General features: G+C 38.1%; 2 protein-coding genes and 2 non-coding genes across 4 annotated transcripts; all 4 read right to left on the minus strand.

Moving 5' to 3' along the window:
* Positions 1-423: 423 nt before the first annotated feature.
* Positions 424-4401, minus strand: LOC128025171 (ribosomal L1 domain-containing protein 1). Its single transcript, XM_052611224.1, has 9 exons — positions 4249-4401; positions 3792-3931; positions 3552-3690; positions 3138-3286; positions 2055-2156; positions 1744-1837; positions 1458-1583; positions 1234-1380; positions 424-1110 (listed from the first exon to the last, which is right to left on the minus strand). The coding sequence occupies exons 1-9, from the start codon at positions 4342-4344 to the stop codon at positions 991-993; spliced, it is 1113 nt and encodes a 370-aa protein (XP_052467184.1). The 5' UTR covers positions 4345-4401; the 3' UTR covers positions 424-990.
* Positions 1885-2015, minus strand: LOC128025790 (small nucleolar RNA SNORA55). Its single transcript, XR_008186229.1, has one exon. It is a non-coding gene; the product is annotated as a small nucleolar RNA SNORA55 (small nucleolar RNA).
* On the minus strand, positions 3378-3508 carry LOC128025789 (small nucleolar RNA SNORA55). Its single transcript, XR_008186228.1, has one exon. It is a non-coding gene; the product is annotated as a small nucleolar RNA SNORA55 (small nucleolar RNA).
* Positions 4402-4986: 585 nt separating the features above from the next.
* On the minus strand, positions 4987-11936 carry LOC128025170 (eukaryotic peptide chain release factor GTP-binding subunit ERF3A). Its single transcript, XM_052611223.1, has 14 exons — positions 11557-11936; positions 10868-10909; positions 9526-9762; positions 9363-9396; positions 9193-9270; positions 8675-8855; positions 8214-8368; positions 7995-8135; positions 7805-7898; positions 6654-6734; positions 6379-6552; positions 6196-6285; positions 5908-6076; positions 4987-5792 (listed from the first exon to the last, which is right to left on the minus strand). The coding sequence occupies exons 1-14, from the start codon at positions 11720-11722 to the stop codon at positions 5740-5742; spliced, it is 1695 nt and encodes a 564-aa protein (XP_052467183.1). The 5' UTR covers positions 11723-11936; the 3' UTR covers positions 4987-5739.
* Between the last annotated feature and the right edge of the window lie 2841 nt (positions 11937-14777).

Raw genomic sequence — 14777 nt, forward strand, 5'->3', positions numbered from 1 at the left:
GACTGCTGGAGAACTTACACAGAACACCTGAAATTCCTTTAATGCGTTTGTACTGAGCAATGTCGTCCTCCAGCTCTTCAGGAGGAACTTCAGTGTTACCAGCATACCAAAACACCCACCAGATGAGACTCAAATGATCACAGCTCCAGCATAAATTAAAAAGTCATGGAAAAAGATGTCCCAGGACACACCAACCAGGAGGACAAAAAGTCCAAAAATGTCATGAAAAACAGCAAACCAAAATGCACGTTTACAGCGACCAACTCCTGGATACCTTTTCTCCATATCCACAATTGTATATTAGAATCCATTTTTTATTGAATTGTATCATACTGCATCATTGTAGGCCCTAAAGACTACAGTGCTTAAAGTACACCTGTAAAAATTAGGTTCAAAGTACACTATAGTGAATTAACTTAGATGTTGAGCAGTAAAGTTATGCTTTAATCAGAAAACATTATCAGCATCACTATCGTGAGGATAAATGACCATCAAAAACACACTACACGTGAGAACAATCAAACATCAAAAGTAGTAATATTTACAAATTTACAATTTTCCATGTGAGTAACCTGGTGTACTATTCAATTTCTGAACCTATGATGGTGCTATGGAATTGGTTCTACAGATCCCCAAAGTTGGCGAGATTACAATTCAGGAACACCACTATAAGCGTTCAAGTTTTTATTACTTTCCAACCTACAGTTCATAAGGCTGCCACAGACTCCGATTGGGGAAGAAGTAGTAAACCAACAACTACAAAAGGGCTACAGCACCTTCAGTGGTTGGCTCTATTACACATACCTTCTGTAAATGGAACATACTATCAATTAAAGCTGACAAAACCAAAGACTGGCTTCATTTCACATGGATCAGAACAAAGGCTCACCTGAACCCCATAAGCAACATGTCATACAAATTCAACTGTCAACAGGATGAGAAATTAATAGCATTTACAAATTTATTTTATTTGTTTTTTAGGTTTTCTCTTCAGATCACATGCTGTGACCTTTGTATTTTCTTGGTCAGTTTTGTGTCTTTTATGATTTTCTTTAGTACTTTGCCAGCAGCAGGCTTGGGTGCTTTTTTCAGTCCTTTTTTAGATATGATCTGCCAAAACAAAAAAGATTTTATATTAAATTTGTATTTTTTTTTTATCATACACCATTATGACATTACCACATCAATGCAGTGTAAATACTGGCTTTATTAACTCCCTTGTGAGACACTGACCTCCCACTTTGGCTTTTTGGTTGGTGTCTCGAATGGCACCAGCTGAGATATTTCCTCCTCTTCACCGTCTTTCTCTTCCTCGGTTTCTTTTGTTATCAGCTTTGACACTTCTGTATTCTTGTTTTCTCTCTTCCTCTTTTGTGCTCCCTAAAAATGACCGAATGACTTCTCATTCAAACTATTTTTGGCCAAATATCGGTTTTGCATTTGTTAAGCAACTTCACCTTTGTTAAACGGGCTTCCTTGCGGGCCTCCTCCACCAATGCGAGGTGACTCAGGTCAGAGGTGTAGATGGGCAGCGCAACTGAAGTCTGACTCTTCAAATGAATGATTTTTATGTTTTTTCCTGACTGAGAGGGAATCATAGATTAGAGGTTGTAGGTCAAAATTTGAGGAACAGAAATAAAAACCATCATCCTGTTAAAAACACAAGAATAGGCAAATAATGAATAGCAAATGACAGTGCACAAAAGAAAGAGGGCTGGTTACAAACACAAAACTCTTACTTACCGTTGCTAGCTTTGCAGAGATGGTGGAAAGAGCCGTCATCACATTCTCAACCATCTCATCTGCTGTCATGCTTGAATGTGCTACACGTACCATGCTGTAGTGATAAACCACACTGTTAGGTCAAACATAAAAACAAAATATATATGTATCATAGTTTGTAGGGACAAGTTCCAACAGATGAGGAGACCCGTCTGGATACACTATGAGCTACTATTGCACTGTTTTAACCCATTTCTAGCTGTGATGGAGCAAGAAATGGTTTGCTGTAGTGCTTCTTCCTACTGTAACACACACAAAAAAAAAGTTCATACCAACAAGAGCCTTTATTTGAGACCGTGAGTGTGGTGCCATGAATGAGGCGCTCCATGTCTCTGGCTAGATGCTTACTCTCCAGATCCACCGACAGAGGAACCCTGAGACAGAGAAAGAACTTTAATCAATGGCATACACAATGACTGACAACCTGGATAGATACAAATAATCGAAACACTTTCAGTGATCAATCTCAGAGCACATTTCCTACAAAGTTAAAGATGTGATCGATTGCCGAAATTTCACAGGCAATTTGTCTATCGTCAATAGTGAAGCGATCTCAAATTCTCTGAATTTAAACCCTGAGGAACAGTAGATGTGACCACATTTTTATCACTTGTTTTTCTTTTAGAAATAAAAAAAGTGATAGGCTTAACATGGACAGTTTTTATATTTCTGAACTCTAGTTTTATATTATTTATGTTTACATGTACTACTTTTTAAAGCTCCAGATGAGTGCAATTATTTATATATCATGATGCGGTTTCATAAATGCATATTTTAGAGAGAGAGTTCACCCCAAAAATGAAAATCACCCCATGATTAACTCGTCCTCAAGGCATCCTGGGTGTATGTTACTTTCTTCTTTCAGACGAATGCAATCAGATTCATATGTTGGCGCAGCATAAGCTCCGGTGAAAATATGCTAATAAGTTTGCACAAGTTTTACATATGGATATTTTTCTCACAAAAACTCATCGATTCGCTTCAGGACTGTGTGTGACACTTTTTATGATGGATGGATGAACTTTATTGGACTATTGAATATCACAGATTCATGGCCATTATAAGGCTCGGAAGAACGAGGATGTTTTTAATATAACTCTGGTTGCATTCATCTGAAAGAAGAAAGTCATATACCTAGCCTTGAGGGGGGGGGGGGGGTAAATCATGGGGTAATTTTCATTTTTGGGTGAACTATCGCTTTAACATAAATGACGTAAGATTTGAACGTGTGTGTTTATACCAGTCTTATTATTTGGAGTACTTCACTACACAAATAACAAGAAATGTCTCTCTATTCTGCACTAAAATGTTTGTTCGTGTGTGTGCGCGTGTACTTACAGTTAGAAACAACTTACTTCTTCCTTTCATAGAAATGCTTCCCAATGTGGGAGGGTAACCTGCGGCGGATGCGTGCGTCTGACAGAAACAAATCAAAGTTGCCCAGCAGTTTCCTTTTGGCTTCAAACGGCTTATACTCAGTTTTCAACATGTTGAAAGGAATCACCTACCAATAGAAAATGTGTTGTAAAGAGAAGATGACACCGTATTTCATAATACCTACTGTCACGTAAAAATAGACCTGCTTGGGAAGTCATGACTGTTTCAAAGTTTGTAGAGACAAGCTCTAATAGAAAAGGAGACTCGTCTGGATACACGCTGAATTACTCTTGCCCTTTTTAAACCCATGACCAGCACGGAGACAGAAGGAAAGGGTTTGCTGAAGTGCGTGTAACTCTACTAAACTTATAACAACTAGACAGATGAATTACCTCTATGGCATTTTGGATCCCTCTCACTTTGAGCAACTTCTTGTAGAATCTCACTGTCTGTTCGGAGGTCATTTTGGGTTCATCTCTGGTGAAGAGACACACGTCTCCGGATTCTGTCCTCAGCCCATGAGGTAAAGGACTGTGGTGCAAAGCAAACTTGGTAAGAGCAATAACATATTTAATGAACTTATGTTTCTCTAAACCAATGACTCTAGATTGATTTCTCATTGAAACACTTACATGCGAATGTTTTGCTCCTTTTTAGGGATTGTCCATAGAGTTAACAGTAGAGAGATGGCCTGACCATCGTTCTCTAAGAGCTTTAGGGACGAGGAGCTGCTCTTTATATATGCCAGTAATGCATGTACAGCTTTCTTTACCTGAAATACATGTTATTAACTAATGTCTTTTAAACAATAGTAGCTCTCAGAATCAGCCATGAAACATTTTACAAAGACAGCAACCAAAACCAAGACTAATACAAGTGATTCAGGCACATGCACGAAACAAAAAATAAAAGCAAAGATAACATATATGTTTTATATCTTAACTACTTCGTGACCTGCGTGCTTGGTTACAGCAGTTAGCAAACATGCGGCCTGTTTAGTTACTAGACACCCAAACGTAAACATACTAACAAAATTATTAACATTTAACAACAATGTAAGGGTTAACATAGCAAATTTGTCTAGTTTACCTGAGAGCGATCGAAATCTATTTTATCTCGTGGGGACTCCATGTTGCACGTGTAGCGAGACAGCATAAATGCGCATGCGTATTTCCGAAGTAACATTAAACGTCACAAGCACTTTTATTTTGAAATAATAATCCGTCTTCGATTAGTAGCGTAAAAGTCAAGAAAACTCAGTAAACAAACATCAATATTTCAAACGGTATATTTAGCCTTACACGATAGCCTATCATATGTGTAATCTGAAACATTATGTATGCGAGGTGACTGTCAGCCTTGTCTGTGTAGGATCTCCAACATTATTGGGCAATTACCATAGACTGTATAAAACAGCAAACAGTACGTTAATAAGAATAAAGTGCATGAAAGCAATGCTAACATAATTATTGTTTCATTTGTATATTCTAAACTCGTGGTTAATGTTTTATGAGATACATACACACAATCGTTGTTTGTATGCTATTCATACATTTCTTTAATAAAAAGCTTGTCTGTGGAGCATTGTGCATACATAAAACAGCATGGCTCGTGCACTCCCATTTAAATCATGAAATATGATTATAAATATACTAATACATAAAATTCAAAATGGTCTAAAAGTGTATGCAACTTAATAAATGAAATTAAATGTAACATTATTAATAATACAGTGTTGCATTATTCTCTGCCTTAATCATGCCCATTTGGTTTTCCAGCTAGAATTACTAAAAAGCAGTGCAAGGTCCAGGGCATTGAACACAAACATTTTCATTTGAAGTCATTTTAGTGTTTTATTTTTTGGAAGATTGATGTTTCCATCCCCAACAGGAGGATACAGAATTTACACCAGCTGATATGACAAGTTTGTCATGTCAAGCTTGTGCATTATTACATCTCTACATAAGTGTCATTCTATGACCTGATCTTGACGATTGTGACTCTTGCTGGACTTGCCAGGTAAAGAGCAAGGGTACTGGCAAGCTTAGACCCTGTATGGGCCCCTTTCATGCCATAACGAAACAGTCAGCAGCCTCTATCTGCCCAGATGATGCTGCTGTAAATATGCAATCAGAGACCCTGCATTCTTATAAGAGAAAATTATCTATGTTATGTTTGAATGGGGCACACAGTAATGGCATTAACCTTTCAAAGAGATGACATCAAGACTCCCGCTCTCGTTTTTTTAACATAAAATTAAAAAGTCAATACCTTACAAGAAAATTGCATCCATTTTAAGATTATGTACCAGTGGAGAGAAACTGGCTTTGACAATTGGGCTACATGAGTGGCATAGCTGAGCTCTCAATATGAGAAAGCTGTAACACTGAGCTTGTCTTTCTATATTAATATTCTTCCTAAAATTGATACGGTCACTTTGATAATGTCCTTTTTCCAAAGTAATTTTCTTAGACTGATCCACAGTGGGAAGATGGAGCAGTTTGGAGGATATCTGGCAGGCACACATCTCTGTGTCCTCCTCAATCCCAGAGTGCACCAGGGAAGTCCTTCAATCTGCATTTAGTCCTTCTCAGGTACCAACTTCAGCACCTTGCCAATTGCGATTGTCTTACCTTAAAAAAATTACATAAAACATCTTTAGATATTACGTCATTAAATGTATTTGATCTGCAAACTGCTGGAAATGTGATGTTTGAATTATCATATTAGATTTAGTTAATATCTTACCCTCATCTCTTAAGGTGAAACGTCCCATCTGAGGGAAGTCTTTAAAAGTCTCTAAGCAGATAGTTCCTGCGGCCCTAAGACGGGCGATGCATACTTGGTCTTGTTTGACAAAGCGTGGGCGAGTCTTGCTCTTGTCTCCTGTCTTCTTGTCCACCAGACAGATTAACGCCTAATTGTGGAGGTTTTTAGGAACATAACAGTTAAATATTTTAGGCTACGAAACCACAGAGCTCGGAGTTTACACCTTTTATGTCTGAATTTTTTAGGAGTGCACACAAAAACACCTACTGTTATCTGCACTTCTTCTATGCAGGTATGGATGTGTAGTACTGCATTGTAACCTGGGCATATTATGGATTTGTGTTCAATAATGACAATCTGTGAACAAGAACAAAGAAAAAAGCCTTTAAATCATGCTTAAAAAATGACTAAATTAAATAACGAAACACAATATTGTGTGGAAATCCTTACCTGGGCATCAAAAGTGCGCCCTGAGTGGCAGAGGTTCTCAGCATTGCATAGGATAAAGCCTGGGAGAATCTCTTCCTCCTCGATGCCTTTGAGCCGGAGCTTCAGGTTTTCGCCAGGTCCGGCGTAATCCGTTTCCACATCATCTGAGAGAAGGCTCAACACTTCCACCGTGTGCTGGGAAATCAGAACAAACAACGTTTCAGACACTGAATGTGAAAATTCCAGAAAATGGCTAAGAATCATTGTGATTACAACAAACAGTACAGTAGTCTTACCCTATTTGGCATCATAATAAGCTGTTGTGCTTTCATGATACTTCCAGATTCCAGTTTTCCAAGCACCACAGTGCCCATGTCCTACACAAAAGATTTTTAAGGAAAATTACAGACTCTATCTGCCGATGTTAGAGGTTTTTTATATTGATCAGTATTAGGCTATGCACCTTTGCCATCATTCAACACGCACTTAAAGTTAACCATAAAAAACACCAATATTCTTTTTTATTTTTTACTATACATTTTACTGCTGTGATGCCTAAATTCACTTGTAGCATTTCAACTTTATTGATTTGTTTCAATTAGACAAATAGTATAGAATTCAAATTCTAATCATAACATGGAATAAAATATCTCATGAGAGAATGTAACTATTTCACATTCTGAATTTGTATGAATTCTTATGATTTCATTTGCAAAAAATAAAGCGTACAATTTTTAGGAATAAGCACGAAGGTTCAACCAGCTCTAGCAAGGCTAGGCTAAATAACTTAATCTCATTACATGTGCTGAACACTGGACCTAGTTTAGTTTATTGGTATTATAATACCTCACACATTTAGTCTGAAAGGGAAGAGAACCGCTGAGAAAACAATTTCCTTCTTCCATTCTACTAGATAAGTTTCCTGCCAGAACACTCCCTCATGCTGTGACATTAAAATAATTGAAAATCCTCAGCAGAAACTGATACAACAGCAGTATTTGGAGCAGTAAGACACTCTTGATAGACACTAGCATATTATTTAAGAGCAGCAGATGTGGTTTTGAGGAGCACGTTGCTTACGCAACTTACCGTATTTTTCGGACTATAAGTCTCACCTAAGTATAAGTCGCATCAGTCCAAAAATACGTCATGACGAGGAAAAAAATATATGTAAGTCGCACTGGACTATAAATCGCATTTAGAACCAAGAACCAAAAGAAAACATTACCGCCCTCTCGCGGCTGGAGTCGGTAATGTTTGTATTGGTTCATGTCAAATTAATTTGTATAAATAAGTCGCACCTGACTATGAAAAAAAATGCAACTTATATTCCGGAAAATACGGTATGCTTATGTACTTAGTGAGATTGCGTTTAACTGTTCTAGCATCTGTAAAGTCATCAAACCTGACATCAAATGTCAAGATAACAATCCCAGCTTTCATTTACCTTGTATTTATCCACAATAGATAATCGGATGGGACCATCACTAGATCTGTTGAAGATTGGCAGGCTGTCCAGATGTGGAATGAACGGTAACCCCCTATATGAGTTCAGAGTTAATGTAAATTCCCAGTTTTCAGTCTGATTTCACCTTCATATTTACATGGTAGCCTGAAAAATGCCATGCTATACTTACGTGTACCAAGGGCACAGCTCAGAAGATTCTTTCAGGTTGGCTCCAGTCATTCCAGAGCAGGGCATGAAGTGAATGTCTTTCTTCGGATTAAAGCCCACCTTCTTCAGAAATGGCACTAACTTCTCTTTACATTCCTCGTATCTGCGGGGAAATGTGCGCTAATTGGTAAAAGAAGGACACGATACAAGAATAAAAACGTCTGAAGTATATTTTATTCACCTATCCAAACTCCAGTTCACAGTGGGATCGTCCATTTTGTTGATGAGGACTATCAAATGTTTGACTCCAGCGGTTTTGGCCAGCATGGCGTGCTCCCTTGTCTGACCCCCCTTTTCAAAACCGGTCTCAAACTCGCCTTTTCTGGCAGAGATGACCTGAAGGAAAGCAAGGTTTTCTTAAATGTCTTGTCAATAAAACCAGACAAAATAAAGCCAAGACCTGCAGATTGATTTATTTTAATATATATCTACACTACCATTCAAAAGTTTGGGGGTTTAAAAAATAGTTGGCAGCATTTATCTGATCAAATATACAGTAAAAATAATTGTACAGGGTCTAACACACACATATATACATATATATATATATTTTTTTTTTAATGTAATTTATTCCTGTAATGGCAAAGCCATCATACAGAGCTAGAAGCAATAATCAGTCCTGCTGTTTCAAGAGGAACTCACCAGCACTGCCAAGTCAGCTTGGGATGCCCCTCCAATCATGTTGGGTACAAAGCTTTTATGGCCTGGGGCATCAAGAATAGTAAAGTGCTTTTTCTCAGTTTCAAAGTAAGCTCTTCCAACTTCTACTGTTTTCCCCTTGTCTCTTTCCTCTTGGTTTGTGTCTAGAGCCCAGGAAAGATACCTGCAGGGACAAACAGAAGTATGAGATATCATTTCAACCCAGTCTGCATCATGAGAGCAAACATTTCACTCAAAAAGACATGAATATTTGATGTGCTCACATAGACATCTAAGAATGACTATGCCATAAGGTTTGCTTATCTTAGACAAAACTCAGCTTTGCCAAAGGAATCAGTTACATTTCAAATTGTATTAGAATAGTTATCTTTGAATTTAATAATATTTCACAATATTACTGTATTTTTGATACTTTTGGTGAGTATAAGAAACTTAATGAGAGACCATACTTTTCATAGTCAGCAGTGTATGAAAAGACATTAAAAACAATGTCTGTTTACCAGGTCTCTCTATTCTTCTCTTTTGCCTCCCGTTCATATTTCTCCAGCGTTCGTTTGTCCACCATACCAGTTAGATACCTTAATGAAAAACAATGAAATATGCAGCTGTTATATTATATATCATAATGTATAAGAGGACGTTAGGTCAGCCAAGACCATAGTTGACTCACATAATCTGTCCACCAATTGTAGACTTGCCTGCATCTGTATAAAAGAAAAACAAATCAGACAATAAACTCAATCAATTAGATAATTCTGGATATAATGCTTGCTAGATAAGCAGACGTTTTTACAAAGAAAATCTAAAACTGTGTGTTCCAACACAACACATACCCACATGTCCTATGAACACTACATTCACGTGTTCTTTCTTAGGGGCGTCCGGTGGAGGAGGAGGCAGCTTGGGAGTCGGCATCTCCTCATCCTCCTCCATCATTTCGTCCTGTGCCTCATCCCCACAAAATCCTGTGTCCGTCGGGGATCCACCTCCTGGTTCCTCCTCATCCGGCTCTCCTTTCTGCTCCCACGTCTCCACTGCACTGTCATCCGTCTCTCCATTCTCCACCGCAGCTGTAGGGACAGTCACATGAACACATATGTGTTTAATGGATGCAGGATTCAAGACTAAGATTTACTAAAACACTGACCTGCTCCTGGAAAATGCAGAGACGAGCCCACAAAAATGCTAAAACTAAGACAAATCTAAACCTGTTTCTTAATTCTCATTTAAACCAATTTGTGAATGCAACAATTAATTAACTGAAATTGTACTGACTACTTATTGTGGGATACATGTATGGTGCTTTTGCTAAAGGGTGAAAGCTTTATTCGCCTTTGCACGTAAAGGAGCAACCAACACAGCGTTTCTCCTTTTCAGGTTCTGAAGAAGAAAATTAGTCATATGGGTGTGAAACAGCATGAAGGTGAGTAAAAGATGGCCGAATTTTAATTTCTGGGTGAACTATAAGCCAGTAGTTCTCAACCAGTGGGCCGGGGTCCACTAGGTGGCCTCGAAAAACGTAAATAAAAAGCATATAAATGAACTTTAAAAAAATGAAATTAAATTAAATGAAATTCAAATAATCTAAATTAAAATCTTATTTGTAGGATGCAAAGATGTACAATTTTAAAATGAATTTTTATTCATTTATATTCATTACATTTAAAGTAGCAGAAATACATATCGGCTTAGATATGAGGGAATTATCTTGGATAAAGTGGGGCCTTGGAGTGAAAAAGGTAAGAAACCACTACGGAATAAAAAGATTTGAAGAGGACAGGAAAGGAATTTCAAAGCACTGATTTATATGCCATTACAAATATTGTACCGTATATTATACACTTCGGAGAACAAGCAAGGTAACAACTGATTCACCAAACACAACTGCAGCTGTATGAAAATCTATGCTTTACATAATGTGTACAGCTGGAAACAGGGTTAAATGAATAAGCACTACTCCATTCATGGAAACATTGTCATCTGCTTCTCTTGGTCAGTAGCTGTGGTTGGAGGTGTAAGTACAGATAAATAAGGCCTGTAATATGAGCACATGCATGCTGATGTAACAAGCCCAAGTTGCCCTCTGTATGGCTGATGAAGCAGCATTAGAGGCAGTGCAACACTATATCAGAACACAAAACCCAAGCAGAGAAGCACAGTCTGGTTTGAACATACCCACTGGTTCTGAGATCTCCATGCTGGCCACTGCATCGGTGTCTGCGGACAGAGACACAGGGAGGTTATTAATAGTAGTATTAAAAATTTAACTACAGCCAGTGTTGCCAAAATAGGAGAAAAAAATGTCTCTTCCCAGAACCTAGGGATGGGGGGCCCGTAGAAATAGTCGCTTGTTTTGGGTTTGTTTTCACATACTTGGTTGATTATTTGTCTCGCGAGATCTGGCAACACTGACGACAGCTGGTCATGTGACATCCCCAGCACAGCATCCGTGAGGGGGCGTTTAGATTAAAACAGCTGGTTCGTGTAAATACACATCATTTTAATGATACCAAAAAAAGTTCCTTGTTAATTTCCGTGTAAAACATTTTAATAAGGAAACTATTACCATCCTGTATTAACTAATAGAATCGATGAAGGGGAGAAACAGGAAATATCCTGGTGTGAAGTCGGACACGCAAGGCTAGCCGGGTATTAGTTCATGACAGCAGCAATGTGTATTGAAGTTGTCCAAATCAACATTTTAAGAAGTAGTAACGTACAACTGGCTATGTACAAAAAGTCTTCACTCGACTGTGGTAAACATATCGCTCAACTAGCCTTCTATAAACATTTCCAGCTCAAAGCCCTTTTATGGGCACACCTCATTAATGCTGTAAGTCGGTTTATTAACGTTGACAGTTTACCATCAGACGTGGCGTCTCCCGGTGAACCTCGGGAAAGAAAGGATGGTACGAATTCCGCAGCGTCCACGTTGAGCCCGGTGAAGGCGGACTGAAGCTCGGTATCAGCCGTGGCCTCGACATCGTCCTCCTGTTCCCACGAATCAGGGGCTGTGTCTCTCGAGTCCATACTGGCTTTAACTCGAATAGCTGACGTTTCTGGCGGGTTGCACTATAACCCAAGAGCCGGGTTTGACCAAAACCAAATCTACTGTTAATTCAGTATCTATTTCAGGTAAACCGGGATTTTGGGAAATGCTGAAATGGAGCATGAGGCGTCTAGTCTTCCTACGACACCATGGACGCGCAGCTAGTTAACGTTAGCTGATCCTGGATCTGTGCGTGCGCGCAGTGCAGAAACGTGGAGTGTGAAAGCAGCGACCGTGTGATTATAGCCACATCAACAGCTTTTCAAATTAAGGCCATTATTGTAATGTTATGGTAAAGTACAGCGTTAAGAAATGCAAATATAATATTAACAGTAAATATTTGAAATTAAGTTTTTATTCAACCGTTTTTAGTTGAATTAAATTAGCATTGTACACTGTAAAAACTAAAGGTGCCTCAGGTATCCTTTTGAGTACTCCAGGAACCTTAAAATGTATTTTAAGTGCCTCAAAGCTCTTTTTCTCATAATATGGTTCCTGGAGGAACCATTAGAGTCTTTGCAGTTCGTGCAGGAACTCATGGGATCCTCGAAGCACTTTGTTCCCAGTTCTGAGGTTCTGGAGTCACCCCTTCATTACACTGAGACCTCAAAGTGCTCTGGAGGTTCCTGGAGGAACTCACATTTAAAAAAAGGGTTACTGCAAGCTCTGTTAACATTAAAGTGGTTCCTGGAAGATCTCACTTGTAAAAGCCAGCATCTGGAAGAACCAAGAGATTCAAGTGACAAAAATGAAATTTGACTGATTATTATTATTATTATTAATTACTTTTGAGGAATGTGATGGAACAATGACTTTTGTGGCACTTTCCATGTGAAAAAAAAACTAAATGTAAAAATCTTCACACTTGTTCTGTCAAAACATAAATAAATAAATAAATAAAATAGTTTTATTGAAATAGGCTAAATGTTAAATCATTCGAAGGTGGATAGTTTACCTTGAAACTTTAAAGCAAACATTAAAAATATGATTGAACTAAATATGACTCATTACGCATTAGCTACTTTAATTAATAAAAAAATATTCTAATTATAACAATCGGTACAATAGTAATATTTAGAGTTTTTTTTATTTGCCTAATAAAATAAGTTTAAATTATTCAGAAATAATTTTTCAGCTTTTGTCAAGAAGAAAATGCATGAGGTTTGGACGCGTCCTCGCGCTCCTACTGTTTGCTCAAGCGCGCGCGCACGTGCGTGGAAGAGCGATTTCAAATACAAAGAAGTAACGGCTCCATTCATCAAAGAGAGTAAGAAACAACCGCTGCGCAAGGTGAGTAAAGACTCCGAAATAAATACACAGGTTTATTATTTGTATACTAATTCCTACACTGACACATTAGACTGTATGCTTTTTTTTTTTTTTTGTATGTTTGTTTTAACCATTAATTTCATAGCCGCGATGCTTACGAGTCTAATGCACTTTGTGGGACGAAATGGGGACCACAAACACAAGGTCACAAACAATAATTATTAGTTTGGTGTACGCATGATGTTTACGTGTTTACGTGTTTATTCATTGTTTACGTGTTTATGTGTTTATTCATTGTAACTCTTTCGTTTACGTTTGTTAAATAGTTACACATCCATGTTAACGTACGTTACATTTGCACATAACGTAATTACTTAAACTGGTTTTGATAATTTTCTCTCCTCAGAAAATCCAGTATGACTTCTCTTAAAGTCTCAAAAGCTTCACAGAGCAGCACCATGTAAGTATTTCATTATTTATTTGACATTGAAATAACTGAAATAGTGTTTCAGCTTGGCCTAATCCAAAATTATATATGATACACTGTTACACTGAACTGAATTAAAACAATAAAAAAACTACCCATATGTTATTTTTTATTCATCAGTTAATAAAGAAATGTGGCTCTGTAGTGGACACCTGTGAGGCAGTGGACAGACAGCTGCTGAAGTCTGATGCTGGCTGACAATAAACAGACCTCTCTGGACGTACCCCATATTTTGCAGGTGTGTAAATAAGTGAACGGTTGCAGACACACACCAGAAACCCTTCTAAAACATTAAATTATTTCACTAGCTAGGACCACGCCACAAACCAGCTATGCAACTGGGGAAGAGTAGAAAGAGGATGAAGGGGTCGAGGGAATGGGATGATGGTCAGGTTGATCAGGGCATCTTGAATTGATGGCTCAGGGAGACTCAGGGTGGGGGTACCGTCTCTAGCGTATATTTAGGCCAAACAATGAGGACCCCCTGATACAACCTGATAGAAATATAATGTGGGATAAGGTTGGTTGAATGGATGAGAAAGGGAGGGAAGGGTGGGTTCTCGAGAACGAGACTACCAGAGTGGTGTGAGGTGGCCTGGTATATATGGAGGTTTGGAAGTCAGGTGATTGTTTGAGGTGTGGCCCTGCTCCCGAACTTTAGTTAACTTCACTTAACCCCATTTATAGGTTATTAATAGTTCTTTTTTATTTTAGAGAAATTATACCATTGCCCTTCCTGTTACATGATGATCCTGCTGTCCTGGACTGTATACGATGAGGTAAGTATGAGTTTGTCCATGTGTGTAGACATATGTAGTGTACACACACACATTATAGACACATTGTGTACTTAATTAGTCTACAACCATTATTCAATGCAATAATATGACATAAATAATTCCTGTGGTGTTCCTCATTTTTAAGATAATAAAAAATACCTGTGCTAAATGAATAAATGTAAATATTTTATCATTTAATTTGATGTATATCACTATTTTTTTCAATGAACAGCCTACACATAATCTTAGAACAGCTGTGGTAATAACAGGAGACCCGTTTGGTGAGAGCAGCACTGCAGACTTTCCTGATGGTGAGGAGCTTCTTGCTGATGAACCTGCAGACATGAGTTCACCTTACTATGAGTAACTGTGTTCTGTTCAACATTATACAGAAAAGCAATTAAAAGTACCCTAAAGCACACTGTTTTTCTGCTGTATCTGTTGGTCATTCAGGAGGAGATCATGGACCATTTTCACAAGACTGATGATGTGTTTCAGCTG

Source organism: Carassius gibelio, chromosome A12 (genome assembly GCF_023724105.1).
Source record: "Carassius gibelio isolate Cgi1373 ecotype wild population from Czech Republic chromosome A12, carGib1.2-hapl.c, whole genome shotgun sequence".
Lineage (NCBI taxonomy): Eukaryota > Metazoa > Chordata > Actinopteri > Cypriniformes > Cyprinidae > Carassius > Carassius gibelio.

Excerpts from the sequence above, each read along its gene's own strand:
- LOC128025171 (XM_052611224.1), bottom strand. The coding sequence starts at position 4,344 with ATGTTACTTCGGAAATACGCATGCGCATTTATGCTGTCTCGCTACACG. Across the intron at positions 3,932-4,248 it reads TAGATTTCGATCGCTCTCAG|GTAAAGAAAGCTGTACATGC; the intron begins GTAAACTAGACA and ends CATGTATTTCAG. Across the intron at positions 2,157-3,137 it reads CATTTCTATGAAAGGAAGAA|GGTTCCTCTGTCGGTGGATC; the intron begins GTAAGTTGTTTC and ends TCTCTGTCTCAG.
- LOC128025170 (XM_052611223.1), bottom strand. The coding sequence starts at position 11,722 with ATGGACTCGAGAGACACAGCCCCTGATTCGTGGGAACAGGAGGACGAT. Across the intron at positions 10,910-11,556 it reads GGGAGACGCCACGTCTGATG|ACACCGATGCAGTGGCCAGC; the intron begins GTAAACTGTCAA and ends CTCTGTCCGCAG. Across the intron at positions 5,793-5,907 it reads TTTCACCTTAAGAGATGAGG|GTAAGACAATCGCAATTGGC; the intron begins GTAAGATATTAA and ends AATTTTTTTAAG.